The sequence below is a fragment of the Pseudophryne corroboree genome, chromosome 9 (genome assembly GCF_028390025.1).
Source record: "Pseudophryne corroboree isolate aPseCor3 chromosome 9, aPseCor3.hap2, whole genome shotgun sequence".
In the NCBI taxonomy this organism is placed as follows: domain Eukaryota; kingdom Metazoa; phylum Chordata; class Amphibia; order Anura; family Myobatrachidae; genus Pseudophryne; species Pseudophryne corroboree.
The window spans coordinates 260,811,553-260,834,001 of NC_086452.1; the positions used below are offsets into that span (position 1 = coordinate 260,811,553).

The following is a 22,449-nucleotide window of genomic DNA, read 5'->3' on the forward strand; positions in this document are numbered from 1 at the left end:
CTGAAAATCGGGAGCTGGATGTCCAGAGGCGCATGCGATCGTTTCCTTTGTGCGTAAGTTTTCTCCGCAATCATATTGTCTTTCTTGTTGTTGTGGGCCATATCTCTCTCTCTCTCTTCTCCTCTTTCTCTCGTAATCTCTTAAACGTAATAGTATTGTATTGTATTTCCTGTGTAGTTATCTGGTTAGGTAGTCTATGTTATATTGTAGTGTATGACTTGTATTGTATTAATTCTTTTTGCAAGTAATAACATTCATATAAGGCGTTAGACCCTAAGCACGGTATCTGTGTATTTCTTATAGTGTTAAGTATTCTCAGAGCGTCGGTGACGCTCAAACAGCTTTTAAGTTAATAAGGTTACACTGTGTTGCATCTACACCCTATCTCTACACTAAGGTTTTACTGCATATTACATTGTTTATGGTTTAGATATAAAGGTTTAACATTGTGAGCGTCAGCGCCGCTGGTGATCTCCTCGTGGTCCCGAGCGTCCGCTACGCTATAGCGAACCATTACGTTAGTCGGCAGCCAATAGCGTGCCTGCCTGTGATCTCTTGGCCGTGAGCGAACGTGACGCTTGAGCGTCTCGACTACGGCTAAGCGATTGTTACGCAACGAGCGTACCCTTACGGTACTCCATACGTAAATAGCGTACAGTGTTCTTAGACCTCATAAAGGGTTTTATATAAGATAAATATTTAGCTTTATCAATATTCTGGCTGCCCAATGCAGGAAGGAAGAGGCAGCCAGGTCGGCACAGGGAGGGGCATGGTGTGGCTCCATGACGCTGCATGGGAGTGGATCCAGGGGTGTGGCCACGTGATAGTGTCACCGTGGCTCTGCACCCTGCAACTCAATGCCGAGATTACTGGCTATGAGAGGCAGGGGCTGGGCCACGATGACGCGATTCAGCGCAAATCGCGTCATCTGATACTCTCGGACTGCCCACTTCAGACAGCAGCCGTAGCCGGTGGGAGGGTTGCTGGACAATGCTAGGGGGTGACAGAGAATAGTCAAGTATGGGCTATGTCAGGCTTGGTACACCCAGCTGTAAGGAGGAAAACAGAAAGGGCATCATGAAAGTTGGTGGAACGTAAAGTCTGCGGTCCATCTCAAGAGTCAGAAGAATAAACAATTTTGTTGTCTTTAAAAAAATAATTTCAAATCATTCCCACAAAACTGCAGCCATTAGAAGTAAAATATTTTTTATTATCATCATGAATGTTTATAACCAAAGGCATACCTCCCAACGGGTGGTATTCATGTGACCGCCGGTCAGCTGACCGACAGTCACATGACCTCCTCCACCAGCCCGACGGCTCACTATCCCGATGGTCGGCATGCCGACCAACAGGGACTATTTCCACTCGTGGGTGTCCACGACACCCATAGAGTGGGAATAGAACCCGTGGCGACCGCAGGTCGCCACCGAGCCCGCAGCGTGGCGAGCGCAGCGAGCCCGCAAGGGGCTTGCTGCACTCGCCCCTCCCTGCCGGGATCCCGGCGTCGGTATGCTGCCGAGATCCCGGCGTCGGTAAGCTGACCGCCGGTCAGCAGTACTACACCCCCTCCCAACATGACCTTCTTCATGAGGGACAGAATGCTCTTCTACTGGACTTCCCTCTTAATGTATGATTGCCCTCACCTGTGCTGAAACACCTTTCTTATCCAGTAACCCATTCAAAACAGGAGCAAGCAATCACAAATTAAGAGAAATGTCCAGGAGCAGAGCATTGTGTCCCTCCTGTAGAGGGATACGTTGGGAGGTATGCAAAGCAAATCAAAAGTGTAGTAAAGATAAAGAAAGACTCGTCTCTGTGACGTCCTCCGACTTCCTGCTGGCCTGGTGCTGCTGCTGCGGTCGGTGACGTCGTGACCGGAGTGCTGACTCGTTTCCGCTGAGCTCTGCCGAGTGGGCCCTGTATCTGGCTGCGGTTGTCCGGGCGGAGTACACTGTAGCACGGGGGCCGTGCCGGCTCCGACAGCACCATGAGCACCATGTTTGCGGACACCGTGCTGATAGTCTTTATCTCCGTATGCACCGCCCTGCTGGCGGAGGGTGAGTGGGCGACCAGCGGGCATGGGGATGCACTGTTAGCAAACGATGAATGAGCAGCTGAGGAATCACGGTGGTTAGTAACTAGTTGTAGCTAATAGTATCTGCACTTGGCTCTGTAGTGCGTAACATGACAGCACTATGTCCGATAGGTAGGGGAATACAGTTAGCCTGGTGGTACTCATGTCTTATTCAGTAAGTTCTGGACTTTATGCATACCTCCCAACATGACCCTCTCCAGGAGGGACACAATTCTCTGCTCCTGGAGTTTTCTCTTAATGTATGATTGCCGGCACCTGTTTTGAACAGGTTAATGGATAAGAAAGGTGTTTCAGCACAGGTGATGGCAATTATACATTAAGGGAAAAGTCCTGGAGCAGAGCATTGTGTCCCTCCTGGAGAGGGTCATGTTGGGAGGTTTGTTTTATGGGTCAGGTCAGTTTTCTTCCTCATGTTTGTCTAGGGGTCCCTGCGCCTAATAAAATGTGATTTATGTATTGCAAGGGTGTAGTGTGCCAGGCTTTTATATTGTTTGTAATTATTTGTATTTTTTTCCCTAGGTATTACATGGGTTTTAGTTTACAGGACAGATAAGTACAAGAGGTTAAAAGCTGAAGTAGAAAAGCAAAGTAAAAAACGTAAGTTTTAGTGAAGAGTTCACATTCTCACCATCTATGCTGACTTTAGTCGCATCAATCATTTATTGCATATACAAATGTATCCTCTCCCACTGTTGCTGATTAAGATGTGACATGACTGGATGTAATCATGTTAACGGTGGCCACGATCCTGCCGGTCAGTATACCGACGCCGAATTTCCGACTGCTGGAAATCCCGACATTCTGCATGCCGACTAACTGGGACTATTCCCACTCCTGGGAATAGAATCTGTGGCGAGCGCCGCAGTGAGCCCGCAAGGGGCTTTGTTGCACTCCTCACCCGCCGGGATCCTGACGTTGGTATGCTGACCGCCAGGATCCCGACCGCAGGTCACCCGATCCCAACCCCGCATTAATATATTCTGTGTGCAACCGCAGCTGTATCTGCATACAAAACACTAAGTATTTACATTGTAGCGTTTACATTACAGCCTAGTGCTGGTTTTCTGCAGGTTTTAAACCTGATGCATAGTAAATCTGGAGTTTCTGTTCTTTTAATACAAAAACCATTGATGGTGAGACCTTTAGTAAATGGGAGGATTGCAAAACAGGTGGAAAAATGCCCAAAATACCTTTACTATACTCATTGTATCCTTCCTTGATGAAATATTGCCTGTGTTCCTTAAATTCATTCTTGCCAGAACACTTTTGCCTGTACTGTTATTTTTTTCTACATGGAATCATTAATAAAATGATTACAGCCACTTCCCAATCTATTTAGAAGCCATTATCAAAACACACGAAAACTCTGGTTGTGATAGGTGCTTAGTATTTACGGGATGTGGTTAGCATCCTGGTGTTATGATGCCAGCGGTCAGGTGACCGACGCCAAAATCCCGGCACTAGAATTCCGACCGTTGGCATCTCAAAAGTAAGTATTGGGGTAAAGGTTAGGTCCCTGGAGTAAGGTTTTAGGGGAGTACACACTACCTGATGTTTAAATGTCGTTGGTGAACGACTATATCGTTGTACGATATAGCGCTCAATGATATAATGCGTACACAATAACGTTCAGTGACGTCACTGCCAGCATTCTCGAACATGCAGCTCAGCCTAACATTGATGGGTTGAGCTGCATGTCAGCTCAATATTGGTGATCGCTGAATTGCGTGCGGGAGTGCACATCATTCATCGGTCACCAATATTACCCCTATACACACTGGACGATTGCAGGCTAAAAATAAACAATAACGACTTAAATATTGTTTGTTTTAGGTAGAAATTGCCTAGTGTGTACCTCCCTTTAGTCACTACAGGGGGCTTTTGCTCTAGCCGCCACCCCCTGTGATTAGCCATAGCTGACACCCCTCTACTATCTTAGCCCTAGCCGCCACCCCAGGCGTGTTAGGGTAGGAGTAAATTTATTCCCCTGTTAACTGCCGGCATTTTAAAAATCGGGATGCCGCGGTCGGTCATGTGACTGCTGACATCAAGAACGCCAGGATTACCTATCACACCCATATTTGCATCTGTCATAATAACTGCAGGATGTGGTACTCAAACAATTATTTCTGTACATAGTCTTCACGCTAGGCTGTTTTAGCAGGGCACCACCCCCTGCCCAATTTTTAAAGGGCAAATTGCGCCCTGCTAAAACAGCCAGCCTGGTGCCATGCTTCTGCCGCTTGAATAGATGCGGTGCATATGCACACCCCATTTTCTCTTACGTCCTAGAGGATACTGCGGTCCATTTAGTACCATGGGGTATATGTCCACTAGGAGCCATGGGCACTTTAAGAATTTGACAGTGTGGGTTGGCTCCTCCCTCTATGCCCCTCCTACCAGACTCAGTTTAGAAAAGGAACCGGTCACGCTGAAGAAAGCTCCTGAAGAGTTTTCTGCATTTATTTTCTCTGACGTCCTAGTGGATGCTGGGGACTCCGTAAGGACCATGGGGAATAGACGGGCTCCGCAGGAGAATGGGCACTCTAAAAGAAAGATTTAGTACTACTGGTGTGCACTGGCTCCTCCCTCTATGCCCCTCCTCCAGACCTCAGTTAGAATCTGTGCCCGGCCAGAGCTGGATGCACCTAGTGGGCTCTCCTGAGCCTGCAAGTAAAGAAAGTAATGTTAGGTTTTTTATTTTCAGTGAGATCTGCTGGCAACAGACTCACTACTACGTGGGACCGAGGGGAGAGAAGCAAACGTACCTGTTCACAGCTAGGTTGCGCTTCTTAGGCTACTGGACACCATTAGCTCCAGAGGGTTCGAACACAGGCAAAGGTCCTCGGTCGTCCGTTCCCGGAGCCGCGCCGCCGTCCCCCTCGCAGAGCCAGAAGATCAGAAGTTGGTGATGAAATCGGCGGCTGAAGACTCCTGTCTTCATTAAGGTAGCGCACAGCACTGCAGCTGTGCGCCGTTGCTCCCACTGCACACCACACACTCCGGTCACTGTAGGGTGCTGGGCGGGGGGCGCCCTGGGCAGCAATAAGAATACCTTTGGCATAAAAAAGACACATAATACAGTCTGTGGCTGTATATGTGTAAAACCCCCGCCATTTTTTTGTCAGAAACAGCGGGACAGAAGCCCGCCGCTGAGGGGGCGGGGCCTTCTTCCTCAGCACACCAGCGCCATTTCTCTTCACAGCTCCACTGGAAGGACGCTCCCCAGGCTCTCCCCTGCAGTCTCCTGGCACTAAGAGGGTAAAAAGAGAGGGGGGGCACATAAGAGATTTGATTATGTTGCTGCCGGGGGACAGCCGGGCTCTCAACCCGGGCCTGCCCAGGCGCCTCAGAGGCCGTCAGCGTCTCAAAAACGCCCACTATCTCAGTTGGTTGACACAGATGTCGACACGGAGTCCGACTCCAGCGTCGACGAGGATGAGGCACTATTACAGCCCAAAATGACTAAGGCCATCCGATACATGATTATTGCAATGAAAAATGTATTACACATTTCAGAGGCTGACCCTGTCCCTGACAAGAGGGTAAATATGTTTGGGGAGAAAAAGCAGCCAGTGACTTTTCCCCCGTCACATGAATTAAATGAGTTATGTGAAGAAGCGTGGTCTTCCCTTGATAAGAAAGTGGTGATTCCCAAGAGAATACTAATGGCGTACCCTTTCCCGCCAACGGATAGGTTACGCTGGGAATCCTCCCCTAGGGTTGACAAGGCCCTGACGCGCTTATCTAAAAGAGTGGCCCTGCCGTCTCAGGATACGGCCGCCCTAAAGGAACCTGCGGATAGGAAGCAGGAAGGTATCTTGAAGTCTGTGTATACACACTCTGGTACTCTACTGAGACCGGCTATTGCTTCAGCTTGGATGTGCAGTGCTGTTGCAGCATGGACAGATACTCTGTCAGAGGGGTTGGATACCCTGGACAGGGATACCGTATTGCTAACACTTAGCCATATTAAAGATGTCGTCTTATATATGCGGGATGCCCAGAGGGACATTTGCCTGCTGGGCTCTCGAATAAATGCAATGTCCATTTCTGCCAGGAGGGTCTTATGGACTCGGCAATGGACAGGGGATGCCGACTCTAAAAAAAACACATGGAGAAGGGTGAGGAATTGTTTGGGGACGGTCTCTCGGACCTCGTATCCACAGCGACAGCTGGAAAGTCGACTTTCTTGCCACAGGTTTCCTCACAGCCTAAGAAAGCACCGTATTACCAAATGCAGTCCTTTCGTTCTCAAAAAAGCAAGAGAGTCAGAGGTGCATCCTTTCTTGGCAGGGGTAGAGGAAAGAAGCTGCACCATGCAGCCAGTTCTCAGGAACAAAAGTCCTCCCCTGCTTCCACTAAGTCCACCGCATGACGCTGGGGCTCCACAGGCGGAGCCAGGAGCGGTGGGGGCGCGTCTACGAACTTTCTGCAACCAGTGGGTTCGCTCACAAGTGGATCCTTGGGCTATACAAATTGTATTTCAGGGATACAAGCTGGAATTCGAAGTGACGTTACCTAAAATCCGCCTTGCCAGCTTCTCCCACGGGGAGGGAGATAGTCCTGACGGCTATTCACAAGCTGTACCTCCAGCAAGTGATAATAATGGTACCCCCCCTTCAGCAGGGAAGGGGTTACTATTCCACACTGTTTGTGGTACCGAAACCGGATGGTTCGGTAAGACCCATTCTAAATTTAAAATCCTTGAACATTTACATGAAAAAGTTCAAGTTCAAAATGGAATCGCTCAGAGCGGTCATTGCCAGCCTGGAAGAGGGGGATTTTATGGTATCTCCGGACATCAAGGATGCGTACTTGCATGTCCCCATTTATCCGCCTCACCAGGAGTACCTCAGGTTTGTGGTACAGGACTGTCATTACCAATTCCAGACGGCACCGAGAGACTTTACCAAGGTAATGGTACTTCTCCGGAAGCAAGGAGTTAGTTATCCCGTACTTGGACGATCTCCTCATAAAGGCGAGGTCCAGAGAGCAGTTGTTGGTCAGCGTAGCGCACTCTCAGGAAGTGTTGCTAAGGCACGGCTGGATTCTGAATATTCCAAAGTCGCAGCTAATTCCTACGACGCGTCTGCCCTTCCTGGGCATGATTCTGGACACAGAACAGAAGAAGGTGTTTCTCCCGGAGGAGAAGGCTCAGGAGTTAGTGACCATGGTCAGGGATCTCCTGAAACCAAAGCAGGTGTCGGTGCATCACTGCACGCGAGTCCTGGGAAAGATGGTAGCGTCATACGAAGCCATTCCTTTCGGCATGTTCCATGCCAGGATCTTTCAGTGGGATCTGTTGGACAAGTGGTCCGGATCGCATCTTCAAATGCATCGGCTGATCGCCCTGTCCCCGAGGGCCAGGGTGTCTCTTCTGTGGTGGCTGCAGAGTGCTCATCTTCTCGAGGGCCGCAGGTTCGGCATACAGGACTGGGTCCTGGTGACCACGGATGCAAGCCTCCGCGGATGGGGGGCAGTCACTCAGGGAAGAAACTTCCAGGGGCTGTGGTCAAGTCAGGAGACTCGTCTGCACATAAACATACTGGAATTAAGGGCCATATACGACGCCCTGAGTCAAGCGGAGCCCCTGCTTCGAGACCAACCAGTGCTGATTCAGTCAGACAACATCACGGCAGTTGCCCATGTAAACCGACAGGGCGGCACAAGAAGCAGGGTGGCGATGGCGGAAGCCACAAGGATTCTTCGTTGGGCGGAGAATCACGTACAAGCACTGTCAGCAGTGTTCATTCCGGGAGTGGACAACTGGGAAGCAGACTTCCTCAGCAGGCACGACCTCCACCCGGGAGAGTGGGGTCTTCATCAAGAAGTCTTCGAGTAGATTGCAAATCGGTGGGAACGGCCACAGGTGGACATGATGGCGTCCCGCCTAAACAAAAAGCTAAAAAAAATATTGCGCCAGGTCAAGGGACCCTCAGGCGATAGCTGTGGACGCACTGGTAACTCCGTGGGTGTTCCAGTCGGTATATGTGTTTCCTCCTCTTCCTCTCATACACAAGGTACTGAGAATAGTAAGAAAATGAGGAGTGAGAACGATACTCATTGTTCCGGATTGGCCAAGAAGGACTTGGTACCCAGAAGTTCAAGAGATGGTCACAGAGGACCCATGGCCTCTGCCTCTCAGACAGGACCTGTTGCAGCAGGGGCCCTGTCTGTTCCAAGAATTACCGCGGCTGCGTTTGACGGCATGGCGGTTGAACGCCAGATCCTAGCGGAAAAGGGTATACCGGATGAAGTAATTCCTACGCTGATAAGAGCTAGGAAGGATGTGACAGCTAAGCATTATCACCGCATATGGCGGAAATATGTTGCTTGGTGTGAGGCCAGGAAGGCCCCTACAGAGGACTTCCAGTTGGGTCGTTTTCTGCATTTCCTACAGTCAGGTGTGACTATGGGCCTCAAATTAGGGTCCATAAAGGTTCAGATCTCGTCCCTATCCGTTTTCTTTCAAAAAGAACCGGCTTCACTGCCTGAGGTTCAGACGTTTGTAAAGGGAGTGCTGCATTTTCAGCCTCCTTTTGTGCCACCAGTGGCACCTTGGGATCTTAACGTTGTGTTTGGATTTCCTGAAATCCCACTGGTTTGAGCCACTTAAGACCGTGGAGCTAAAATATCTCACGTGGAAAGTGGTCATGCTATTGGCCTTAGCTTCGGCTAGGCGTGTGTCAGAATTGGCGGCTTTGTCATGTAAAAGCCCCTATCTGATATTCCATATGGACAGGGCAGAATTGAGGACTCGTCCCCAATTTCTCCATAAGGTGGTATCGTTTCATTTGAACCAACCTATTGTGGTGCCTGCGGCTACTAGGGACTTGGAGGATTCCAAGTTGCTGGACGTAGTCCGGGCTTTGAAAATTTATGTTTCCAGAACGGCGGGAGTCAGAAAGTCTGACTCGCTGTTTATTCTGTATGCAGCCAACAAGGTTGGCGCTCCTGCTTCGAAGCAGACTATTGCTCGCTGGATCTATAGCACGATTCAGCTGGCTCACTCTGCGGCTGGATTGCCGCATCCAAAATCAGTAAAAGCCCATTCCACAAGGAAGGTGGGCTCTTCTTGGGCGGCTACCCGAGGGGTCTCGGCTCTACAGCTTTGCCGAGCTGCTACTTGTTCGGGTTCAAACACATTTGCTAAGTTCTACAAGTTTGATACCCTGGCTGAGGAGGACCTTGAGTTTGCTCATTCGGTGCTGCAGAGTCGTCCGCACTCTCCCGCCCGTTTGGGAGCTTTGGTATAATCCCCATGGTCCTTACGGAGTCCCCAGCATCCACTAGGACGTCAGAGAAAATAAGAATTTACTCACCGGTAATTCTATTTCTCGTAGTCCGTAGTGGATGCTGGGCGCCCGTCCCAAGTGCGGACTTCTTCTGCAATACGTGTATATAGTTATTGCTTACTTAAGGGTTATTGTTATGAGCCATCCGTTGATTGAGGCTCAGTTGTTGTTGTTCATACTGTTAACTGGGTATTGTATCACGAGTTATACGGTGTGATTGGTGTGGCTGGTATGAGTCTTACCCTGGATTCCAAATCCTTTCCTTGTAGTGTCAGCTCTTCCGGGCACAGTTTCCCTAACTGAGGTCTGGAGGAGGGGCATAGAGGGAGGAGCCAGTGCACACCAGATAGTACCTAATCTTTCTTTTAGAGTGCCCAGTCTCCTGCGGAGCCCGTCTATTCCCCATGGTCCTTAGGAAGTCCCCAGCATCCACTACGGACTACGAGAAATAGAATTACCGGTGAGTAAATTCTTATTTTCTATGTTTGTTATTTTCAGGCAGGGCTGGCTAGCACCAGCCTGCCTGCTTCGTGGGACTTGTGGGGGTAACGGCTCAACCTCTTGAAGAGTTAATGGTCCCGTTCCCCGCTGACAGGACACTGAGCTCCTGAGGGAGCTATTCGCAAGCCCCACCACGGCGAGCGTATATTCCTGCAGCACGCCGCCACCCCTAACAGAGCCAGAAGAATGAAGAGCAGTGAGTACTGAGCTGGCGTCCCGGTTAGCGGGGCGCTGGCCATTATGGCGGCACGAGGGTACGGAGACGCGCAGTTTCTAAACGGGCGCGGAATGCGTCTCCAGACACAGTACACAACTGCGTCTCAGTACACAGTACCCAAACTGGCAAACACAGCCTTAAAACTGTTCTGTTCCATTTTAAGCACAAAAATTACCTCAGCCAGTATAAAAAAAGCGGGAAGACTGCGTGCCATTAAAGGGGCGGGGCTTCACTATGAGCGGGTCCAGCAGCTCACCAGTACCATTTTCCCTCTGCAGTGGACACAGACGCTGACTGACAGGGACGCGCAGCTCCTCCGGTGTGACTCCAAATTACCTCAGCGGTACCAGAGGGTTATAGCAGGGGGGGAGCGACTATTAGTGTACTAAGTTACCTATCAGGGTACTTAGTCTGCAACCCAGCTAAGCTTGGCATTAGCGGTAAGGGCGCTGTGGGGACTGGCTCGAAACAACTCTGTGTCTCCCTAAAGGGCTCTTTCTGGGTTACTTGTGCTTAACCTTTTCCTGTGTGTGTGTGTGTGTGTGTGTGTGTGTGTGTGCTATCACATTTACATTATGTCAGGCAAAGAGTGTGTTTCTTGTACAGCGGAGTGTTACTCTTCACCGGGGGGCTCACTACTGGGTACTCAGGGTTCACAGAATAGCGTGGCTCAACAAGAGTGGGTTAATTCTCTGAAAGGAATGATCTCCGCTTTTTCTACAAAATTGTCTCGCAATGAGAAAGAGACGCAATACTTAAGACAAGCTGTGGATGAGTTTATGAACAGAGACTCTGTGCCCAAAACAGTGTCTCAATCCCCTCCCATTTGTCCGCAAAAGCGATCTCTGTCCCATATCCTGCAGTCTGACTCTGACAGGTCAGACATGGGGGAGGTGGACTCAGAGAGGGGGGATGCAGCTCTGTCACAGGGAATAGTGAGGAATCTTATTTTAATGTAAAAAGAAGTCCTCCGTCACTTTTTCTGTGTCAAAGGAATTGAATACCCTGTTTGAAGAACCATGGGTTAATCCTGCAAAGAAGTTTCAGATCCCTAAAAGGTTGTTTTCATCTTTCCTTTTCCTCTGGAGGATAGGAAAAAATGGGAAAATCAACCGATAGTGGACGCATCAGTCTCTAGACTGTCACTTAAAATTGTACTGCCTGTCCCTGGTGCAGCCTACCTGAAAGACACGGCTGATTGTAAAATTGATACTACACTCAAATCATTGTACACAGCTGCTGGGGTGGCCCAAAGACCCACTATTGCATGTGTGTGGATCGCTAAAGCCATTGCTAAATGGTCAGGTAACCTAATTGAGGGGTTAGATTCCTTATCTAATGGGGATGTTGTCTTACTCCTACAGCATATACAGGACTCTGCAAACTTTATGGTGGAAGCCATAAAGGAAATACGAGTGCTTAACGCACGCACCACCGCTGTGGCAGTATCAGCACGCAGGGGCTTGTGGCTACGCCAGTGGACTGCTGACGCGTACTCCAGGAAAGGCGTGGAAGGCCTACCATTCACAGGAGAGGCCATGTTTGGAGAGGAATAAGGCAAATGGATCTACACAGCTACTGCGGGTAAGTCTACGTATCGTCGTTCCGTAGCCGCCCCTACCAAGAACACTTATTCAGCTTCTAAGTTAGTCCTTTCGGACGGCCAAGTTCAAGGGCAAATCCAGAGGTGCTTCTACGTCCTCCAGCAGCGCAAGAGGTAAACCACGCAAACCAGCAACAGCAGGTGCTCAGGAACAGAGTTCAGGCTCTGCTTCCTCAAAGACTTCAGCATGACGGTGGACCGCAATGCCTGGAAGGCTGTCAGGTGGGAGCCCGACTACAATTCTTCAGTCAGATCTGGCCAAATTCGTGCCAAGATTCCTGGGTCATAGATCTTATTTCTCAGGGCTACAGACTGGAGTTCCAAAAGCTCCTACCTCACAGATTCTTCAAATCAGGCTTGCCAGTTTCACAAGAGGCAAGTATAACTTTACAGCATGCCATCCAAAAACTGGAACAGACTCAGGTCATTGTTCCAGTTCCACCTCATCTACTAAACAAGGGGTACTATTCCAACTTGTTCATAGTACCGAAACCGGACGGTTCGGTAAGACCAATTCTGAACCTCAAGTCTTTGAACCCGTACTTACGAGTGTTCAAATTCATGATGGAGTCTCTGAGAGTGGTGATCTCAGGTCTGGAGAAGGGGGAATTCCTTGTGTCTCTGGATATAAAGGACGTGTACCTTCGTATTCCGATCTGGACATCTCATCACGCTTATTTCTCTGACGTCCTAGTGGATGCTGGGAACTCCGTAAGGACCATGGGGAATAGCGGCTCCGCAGGAGACAGGGCACATCTAAAGAAAGCTTTAGGATCACCTGGTGTGCACTGGCTCCTCCCCCTATGACCCTCCTCCAAGCCTCAGTTAGATTTTCTGTGCCCGACGAGAAGGGTGCACACTAGGGGCTCTCCTGAGCTCTTTGTGAAAGTTTTAGTTTAGGTTTATTATTTTCAGTGAGACCTGCTGGCAACAGGCTCACTGCATCGAGGGACTAAGGGGAGAAGAAGCGAACTCACCTGCGTGCAGAGTGGATTGGGCTTCTTAGGCTACTGGACATTAGCTCCAGAGGGACGATCACAGGTTCAGCCTGGATGGGTCACCGGAGCCGCGCCGCCGGCCCCCTTACAGAGCCAGAAGAGCAAAGAGGTCCGGAAAAATCGGCGGCAGAAGACTTTCCTGTCTTCAGATAAAGGTAGGCGCACAGCACCGCAGCTGTGCGCCATTGCTCTCAGCACACTTCACACTCTGGTCACTGAGGGTGCAGGGCGCTGGGGGGGCAGCGCCCTGAGACGCAATAAATCGATAGAAAACCTTTTATGGCTAAAATAAATGCATCACATATAACTCCTGGGCTATATGGATGCATTTAACCCCTGCCAAAACATACAAGAAAACGGATGATAAGGACGCCGAGAAAGGGGCGGAGCCTATCTCCTCAGCACACTGGCGCCATTTTCCCTCACAGCTCAGTTGGAGGGAAGCTCCCTGGCTCTCCCCTGCAGTCACTACACTACAGAAAGGGGTTAAAAAAGAGAGGGGGGCACAAATTAGGCGCAGTATAAACAATACAGCAGCTATAAAGGGAAAAACACTTATATAAGGTTATCCCTGTGTATATATATAGCGCTCTGGTGTGTGCTGGCAAACTCTCCCTCTGTCTCCCCAAAGGGCTAGTGGGGTCCTGTCCTCTATCAGAGCATTCCCTGTGTGTGTGCTGTGTCGGTACGTTTGTGTCGACATGTATGAGGAGAAAAATGATGAGGAGACGGAGTAGAGTGTCTGTAATAGTGTTGTCACCCCCTGGGGGGTCGACACCTGAGTGGATGTACTGTTGAAATTGCGTGACAGTGTCAGCTTTGTATAAAAGACAGTGGTTGACATGAGACAGCCGGCTACTCAGCTTGTGCATGTCCAGACGTCTCATACAGGGGCTCTAAAGCGCCCGTTACCTCAGATACAGACGCCGACACGGATACTGACTCCTGTGTCGACGGTGAAGAGACAACCGTGATTTCCAATAGGGCCACACATTGCATGATTGAGGCAATGGAAAAAGTTTACACTCTTCTGATAATATAAATACCACCAAAAAAAGGGGTATTATGTTTGGTGAGGAAAAACTTCCTGTAGTTTTCCTGAATCTGAGAAATAAAATGAGGTGTGTGATGATGCGTGGGTTTCCCCCCGATAACAATTGATAATTTCTAAAAAGTTATTGGCAGTATACCTTTTCCCGCCAGAGGTTAGGGTGCGTTGGGAAACACCCCCTAGGGGGGATAAGGCGCTCACACGCTTGTAAGAACAAGGGCTCTACCCTCTCTGGAGATGGCCGCCCTTAGGGATCCTGCTGATAGAAAGCAGGAGGGTATCCTAAAATGTATTTACACACATACTGGTGTTATACTGCGACCAGCAATCGCCTCAGCCTGGATGTGCAGTGCTGGGTTGGCGTGGTCGGATTCCCTGACTGGAAATTTGATATCCTAGATAAGGACAGTATATTATTGCCTATAGAGCAATTAAAAGATGCATTTCTATATATGCATGATGCACAGCGGAATATTTGCCGACTGGCATCAAGTATAAGTGCGTTGTCCAATTATACCAATAAAGTGGTCAGGTGATGCGGATTCCAAACGGCATTTGGAAGTATTGCCTTAACAAAAAAGGGGATGTACCCCAGGTCGCCTCTCAAAATAAGACGCCGTATTATCAGGCGCAGTCCTGGTTGGCAAGCGGACAAAAGGGTTCCTCTTTTCTGCTCGTGACAGAGGGAGAGGAAAATGGCTGCAGAGATCAGCCAGTTCCAAGGAACAGAAACTCTTTTCCGCCTCTGCCAAGCCCTCAGTATGACGCTAGGGCTTTACAAGTTCAGGCACGGTGGGGTCCCGTTCTCAATGAATTTCAGTGCGCAGTGGGCTCACTCGCAAGTAGACCCCTGGATCCTTCAGGTAATATTTCAGGGGTACAAATTGGAATTCGAGACGTATCCCCCTCGCCGTTTCCAAAGGTCTGTTTTACCGACGTCTCCCGATGACAGGGAGGCAGTTTTGGAAACCATTCACAAGCTGTATTCCCAGCAGGTGATAATCAAGATACCCCTCCTGCAACAGGGAACGGGGTATTATTCCACACTATTGTGGTACCGAAGCCAGACGGCTCGGTGAGACCGATTTTAAAATCTAAAATCTAAAATCTTTGAACACTTGCATACAGAGGTTCAAATTCAAAATTGAGTCACTCAGAGCAGTGATTGCAAACCTGGAAGAAGGGGACTACATGATGTCTCGGGACATCAAGGATGCTTACCTTCATGTCAAAATTTACCCTTCTCACCAAGGGTATTTCAGGTTATGGTACAGAACTGTCACTATCAGTTCGGACGCTGCCGTAGGGATGGTCCACGGCACCCCGGGTCTTTACCAAGGTAATGGCCGAAATGATATCCCTTCGAAGGAAGAAAATTTTAGTTATCCCTTACTTGGACGATTCCCTGATAAGGGTAAGATCCAGGGAACACTTGGAAGTCGGTGTAGCACTATCTCAGGTAGTGTTGCGGCAGCACGATTGGATTCTCAATATTCCAAAATCGCAGCTGGTTCCGACGACTTGTCTTCTGTTCCTAGGGATGATCCTGGACACAGTCCAGAAAGAAGGTGTTTCTCCCGGAGGAGAAAGCCAGGGAGTTATCCGAGCTAGTCAGGAACCTCCTAAAACCGAACCAAGTCTCAGTGCATCAATGCACAAGGGTTCTGGGTAAAAATGGTGGCTTCCTACGAAGCAATCCCATTCGGCAGATTCCACGCAAGACTTTCCAGTGGAACCTACTGGACAAATGGTCCGGGTCGCATCTTCAGATGCTTCAGCGGATAACCCTGTCACCGGGGACAAGGGTATCCCTCCTGTGGTGGTTGCAGAGTGCTCATCTTCTAGAGGGCCGCAGATTCGGCATTCGGGACTGGGTCCTGGTGGCCACGGATGCCAGCCTGCGAGGCTGGGGAGCAGTCACACAGGGAAGGAATTTCCAGGGCTTATGGTCAAGCCTGGAGACATCTCTTCATATAAACATTCTGGAACTAAGGGCCATTTACAATGCCCTAAGTCAAGCGAAACCCCTGCTTCAGGGTCAGGCGGTATTGATCCAATCGGACAACATCACGTCAGTCGCCCACGTAAACAGACAGGGCGGCACAGGAAGCAGGGGGGCAATGACAGAAGCTGCAAGGATTCTTCGCTGGGCGGAAAATCATGTGATAGCACTGTCAGCAGTGTTCATTCCGGGAGTGGACAACTGGGAAGCAGACTTCCTCAGCAGACACGATCTACACCCGGGAGAGTGGGGACTTCATCCAGAAGTCTTCCACATGATTGTGAACCGTTGGGAAAAACCAAAGGTGGATATGATGGCGTCCCGCCTCAACAAAAAACTGGACAGGTATTGCGCCAGGTCAAGAGACCCTCAGGCAATAGCTGTGGACGCTCTGGTAACACCGTGGGTGTTCCAGTCAGTGTATGTGTTCCCTCCTCTGCCTCTCATACCAAAAGTACTGAGAATTATACGGCAAAGGGGAGTAAGAACGATACTCGTGGCTCCGGATTGGCCAAGAAGAACTTGGTATCCGGAACTTCAAGAGATGCTCACGGACGAACCGTGGCCTCTACCTCTAAGAAAGGACCTGCTCCAGCAGGGGCCTTGTTTGTTCCAAGACTTACTGCGGCTGCGTTTGACGGCTTGGTGGTTGAACGCCGGATCCTGAAGGAAAAAGGCATTCCAGATGAAGTCATCCCTACCCTGGTCAAGGCCAGGAAGGACGTAACCGCAAAACATTATCACCGCATTTGGCGAAAATATGTTGCGTGGTGGGAGGCCAAAAAGGCCCCTACAGAGAAATTTCAACTGGGTCGTTTCCTCCATTTCCTGCAAACAGGACTGTCTATGGGCCTAAAATTAGGGTCCATTAAGGTTCAATTTTCGGCCCTGTCGATTTTCTTCCAAAAGGAACTGGCTTCAGTGCCTGAAGTTCAGACATTTGTAAAAGGGGTACTGCATATACAGCCTCCTTTTGTGCCTCCAGTGGCACCTTGGGATCTCAATGTTGTGTTGAGTTTCCTAAAGTCACATTGGTTTGAACCACTCACCACTGTGGACTTAAAATATCTCACATGGAAGGTGACGATGCTGTTAGCCCTGGCTTCAGCCAGGCGTGTGTCAGAATTGGCGGCTTTATCATATAAAAGCCCTTATTTAATATTTCATTCTGACAGGGCAGAATTGAGGACTTGTCCTCAATTTCTACCTAAGGTGGTTTCTGCATTTCACATGAAGCAACCTATTGTGGTACCTGCGGCTACTAAGGACTTGGAGGATTCCAAGTTGCTTGACGTGGTCAGGGCCCTGTAAATATATGTTTCCAGGACGGCTGGAGTCAGAAAATCTGACTCGCTGTTTATCCTGTATGCACCCAACAAACTGGGTGCTCCTGCTTCTAAGCAGACGATTGCTCGTTGGATTTGTAGTACAATTCAGCTTGCACATTCTGTGGCAGGCCTGCCACAGCCAAAAATCTTAAAATGCCCACTCCACAAGGAAGGTGGGCTCATCTTGGGCAGCTGCCCGAGGGGTCTCGGCTTTACAACTTTGCCGAGCAGTTACTTGGTCAGGAGCAAATACGTTTGTAAAACTCTACAAATTTGATACCCTGGCTGAGGAGGACCTGGAGTTCTCTCATTCGGTGCTGCAGAGTCATCCGCACTCTCCCGCCCGTTTGGGAGCTTTGGTATAATCCCCATGGTCCTTACGGAGTTCCCAGCATCCACTAGGACGTCAGAGAAAATAAGAATTTACTTACCGATAATTCTATTTCTCGTAGTCAGTAGTGGATGCTGGGCGCCCATCCCAAGTGCGGATTGTCTGCAATACTGGTACATAATTATTGTTACCAAAAAATTCGGGTTATTGTTGTAGTGAGCCATCTTTTATAGAGGCTTCTCTATTATCATGCTGTTAACTGGGTTCAGATCACAAGTTGTACAGTGTGATTGGTGTGGCTGGTATGAGTCTTACCCGGGATTCAAAATCCTTCCTTATTGTGTACGCTCGTCCGGGCACAGTATCCTAACTGAGGCTTGGAGGAGGGTCATAGGGGGAGGAGCCAGTGCACACCAGGTGATCCTAAAGCTTTCTTTAGATGTGCCCTGTCTCCTGCGGAGCCGCTATTCCCCATGGTCCTTACGGAGTTCCCAGCATCCACTACGGACTACGAGAAATAGAATTATCGGTAAGTAAATTCTTATTTTCTGGTTTGCACTGCAGGACTGTCGCTACCAGTTCCAGGCTCTGCCATTTGGTCTCTCCACGGCACCGAGGGTGTTCACCAAAGTGATGGCAGAGATGATGTTTCTACTTCGCAAGCAGGGAGTGAACATAATTCCATACGTGGACGATCTCCTGATAAAAGTGCTGTCCAGGGAAAGGTTGCTGGACAGCATTGCTCTCTCAACCAAACTCCTCCAGGATCACGTGTGGATTCTGAACCTTCCGAAATCTCACCTAGAGACAAAACTGAGGCTCCCATTCCTAGGGATGATACTGGACACGGAGTCACAAAAGGTGTTCCTTCCGTTAGAAAAGGTATTGGTAATCCAGTCGATGGTTTGGGATGTCCTGAAGCCAACCCGGGTGTCTGTGCATCTGTGCATTCGCCTTTTGGGGAAAATAGTGGCCTCTTACGAGGCACTTCAATGTGGAAGGTTTTACCCAAGACCCTTCCAGCTCGATCTGTTGGACAAATGGTCTGGATCGCATCTTCACATGCACCAGAGGATCCGTCTGACGCCAAAGGCCAGGATCTACCTTCTGTGGTGGCTACAGTCTTCTCACCTCGTCGCAGGACGGAGGTTCGGAATTCAGAACTGGTTTCTGTTAATCACAGACGCAAGCCTCAGAGGTTGGGGAGCAGTCACTCAGGGGGTGTAGTTTCAGGCAAGATGGTAAAGTCCGGAAGTCATCCTTCCAATCAACATTCTGGAACTCTGGGCCATATACAACGTCCTTCTGCAGGCCTCACATCCTCTTCAAGATCGGGCTATTCAGATCCAGTCAGACAGTGTGACAGCAGTAACGTACATAAACCGTCAGGGCGGAACGAAAAGCAGAGCAGCAATGTCAGAGGTGTTGAGAATTCTCCTCTGGGCAGAAAGAAACGCTGTGGCATTGTCAGCGGTCTTCATTCTGGTAGTAGACAACTGGGAAGCAGACTTCCTCAACAGACACGACCTGCACCCGGGGGAGTGGGGCCTTCACCCGGAAGTGTTCAGGTGCTTGACAAGTCGATAGGGATATCCACAGATCAACATGATGGCCTCTCGTCTCAACAAGAAGCTCAGGCGGTATTGTTCCAGGTCGAGAGACCCACAGGCGGTGGCGACAGACGCCCTGACAACTCCATGTGTTTATCAGATGGTGTACACTTTTCCTAAACTTCCTCTGATCCCTAGAATTCTACAACGAATAAAAAAGGAAATGGTTCAAGCAATACTCGTTGCTTCTGACTGGCTAAGAAGGGCCTGGTACTCTGAGCATCTTCTGCAACAGGACCCGTTCGTCTATCAGGAATTACCACGGCTACATTTGACAGCATGGAAGTTGATTGGCTGATTCTAGCCAGGAGAGGGAACCCTAACAAGGTTATCCCGGCTATGAATCAAGCCAGGAAGGGGGTAACCTCTAAGCATTACCATCGTATTTGGAAGAAATACGTCTCTTGGTATGAGAGCAGAAATTATGCTGCAGTGGAATTTCATCTGGGACGTTTCCTGCTTTTTCTGCATGCAGGCGTGGATGTGGGCCTGCCTCTGGGCACCATAAAAGACCAGATTTCGGCCTTGTCCATTTTCTTTCAGAAACAATTGGCTACTCTCCCTGAGGTCCAGACATTCTAGAGAGAGGTTCTGCAGATCCCACCTCCCTTTGTGCCTCCCACGGCACCTTGGGATCTCAATGTGGTGCTGCAGTTCCTCCAATCAGACTGGTTTGAACCGTTACAGGAGGTGAACGGAAAATATCTTACGTGGTAGACCGTCACACTGTTGGCCTTTGCTTTGTCTCACAAAAGTCCCTATTTAATATTCCACGAGTACAGAGCTGAACTCGTCAGCAATTTCTTCCTAAAGTGGTGTCCGCATTTCACATAAACCAACCTATTGTGGTTCCGGTTGTTACCGACACCTCTGCTACTTCAAAGTCTTTGGATGTTGTGAGGGCTTTGAAGGTGTATGTGAAAAGAACAGCTCGTCACAGAAAGACGGACTCGCTGTTTGTTCTTTATGATCCCAGTGTCCTGCATCAAAGCAGGCAATTGCACGCTGGAGCAGACTTACTATCCAGCTTGCTTATTCTATGGCAAGTTTGGCGTGTCCAAAATCTGTACAGGCCCACTCTACCAGGTCGGTGGCTTCTTCCTGGGCGGCTGCCCGGGGTGTCTCGGCTTTACAGCTCTGCCGAGCAGCTACTTGGTCAGGTTCGAACACGTTTGCTAAGTTCTACAAGTTCAATACTTTGACCAAACTGAAGGTCCTCAGAGAACAATCAGTTCTGCAGGAACCTCTGCACTCTCCCACCCGGTTTGGGAGCTTTGGTACATCCCCCATGGTACTATAAATGGACCCCAGTATCCTCTAGGATGTAAGAGAAAATAGTATTTTAATTACCTAAATCCTTTTCTCGTAGTCCGTAGAGGATACTGGGCGCACGCCCAGTGCTTCGTTCTTCCTGCACTGTTACTTGGTTAAGTAATGTTGGTTCAGCCGTTGCTGTTCCTGTTTCAAGTTTGGTTAGCTTTGCTTTCCTCTTGTGTGTGCTGTTTCGGAATCTCACCACTATCCTTATCTAACCTTCTCGCAAAGTATGTCCGTCTCCTCTGGCACAGTTTCCTAGACTGAGTCTGGCAGGAGGGGCATAGAGGGAGGAGCCAGCCCGCACTATCAAATTCTTAAAGTGCCCATGGCTCCTAGTGGACCAGTCTATACCCCCTTTTTCCCTTCAGTTTATTTTAAATGTTTATTTTCATGTAGGCTGTTAGGCAACAGCCTACCTGCACTGAGGGACACTGAAGGGGGGATTAACACCGCTCTCCTGGAGGTTCTGAGTCGGATCCTGCTCACAGGATATCAGTCCTGAGTGTCAGTGTACCGCAGGCATTGTGCTCTCGTGCACACACCCGCAGCATGCTGCACACAGCCTGAAGACAGAAGAGTGGTGAGTGTTGCCGGGGGTCCCCCTGTCAGGGTCCCACCGGTTCTTGGTGCGACACAGATGCGGGGTGGGCATGCAGACTTCCTCTGGGGGGGATCCAATAACCCCCTGCGCAGACTGGCAGCGGCAGTGTATTTAGGTGCTGGGAATACTTTTTACACTAGTTTGGGGACTTTGCCAGTATAAATATGTATATAGCTCCAGCGCCATTGAAGGGGCGGAACTTCCTCAGAGCAGGACCAGCAGCTTCCTGACACCATTTCCTGCACTCTCAGCGTTGCTGCAGGGCTGTCTGCTCCTACAAGTGAAACTCCATGGCCAGACACTGGTACAGGGGTGTAGTTAAGGGGGAGAGCCCGCTGTGGGACCCTTATATTAGGCTCCTCACGCACTATATAAGCCTTGCATCTAACTTCTGCATTGTTAGTTTCAGGCTGTGTGCTGGTTCCTCCTCTCTGAGTCTCTCCTCACATACTATGCTGGGCAGGCTTGCTTGTACCGGTGTCTCTGTATGTGTGTGAATGTAAATGTTCTCTGTCAGCCTGGTAAAAAAAAACTGTGTAATATTTGTCACACCAGGTTTTCTCCCTCCCCTGCAGATTCTCTCATGTGTGAGCAATGCAGTCAGCCTTCACAAGACAGTGGGGCTTCCGGGTGATTTGCAGGAACCAGCTTGACTGAGTTCTGTTAAAACTATGATGGCTGGCATGTCCAATGAATTAACTACTGCTAGACAGGAAAGGTAGCAGTTACAACAGTCTATGGCTGCTCTGACTAAAGATAGGACAGAAAGGAGATGTGTTTCTCTTCTATCGCATCCTCTCTGAATCCGAGGAGGGGGTGGAAGAGGGGGAGGTGTTGGAATCAAATACTGAGATGGAAGATTCCTCTGCTGCACAGGGTGTAGAGTCCCTTATCCTTGCTATAAGGGATGTACTACATATCCCTGGGTCTGAGACAGATGTGCAGCAGTCTTTTTTTTTTTTTTTTTCTCTGCGCAGAAAAGTACTGGTCACATTTCCTGATTCAAAGGAATTGGATGATCTATTCAGGGAGCCATGGGCTACTCCTGACAAGAAATTCCAGGTGACGAAGAAATTGCTGGCCGCCTTTCCTTTTGCTTAGGAGTGGTGAAAACTCTGGGAGACTCCCCCTGCTGTTGATGCTTTGGTAACACGCCTGTCAAAAAAGACAGTGCTTCCGGTTCCAGGGGCTACATCCTTAAAAGAACCTGCAGACCGTAAAATAGAGACCACTCTGAAATATATTATGTTGCAGCAGGGGCCTCCCAAAGACCTGTTCTTTCAGGATGTTGGGTGACTTACGCCATACATACTTTGGCAGGTAACCTTCAAGAGGGTCTCACTAGGGAGAAGTCCCTGGCTGAAATAGTGACGCTTATTCAACATATTCCGGAATCTGCCCGTTTCCTCTGTGAGACAATAAAAGGGATTGGCATTATTAATGCTCGTACCTCTACTATGGTAGTTTCCTCACGCAGGGCGTTCTGGTTACTGC

General features: G+C 49.4%; 1 protein-coding gene across 1 annotated transcript in view; it reads left to right on the plus strand.

Annotated features, from left to right (window-relative positions):
• Nucleotides 1-1,735: 1,735 nt before the first annotated feature.
• TMCO1 (transmembrane and coiled-coil domains 1) overlaps nucleotides 1,736-22,449 on the plus strand; it is a 180,288-nt gene continuing 159,574 nt past the window's right edge. Inside the window, exons 1-2 of the mRNA XM_063940255.1 lie at nucleotides 1,736-2,060; nucleotides 2,618-2,695. Of these exons, the coding sequence (XP_063796325.1) occupies nucleotides 1,991-2,060; nucleotides 2,618-2,695 (148 nt within the window). The 5' untranslated portion in view covers nucleotides 1,736-1,990. The remainder of the gene's footprint in view (nucleotides 2,061-2,617; nucleotides 2,696-22,449) is intronic.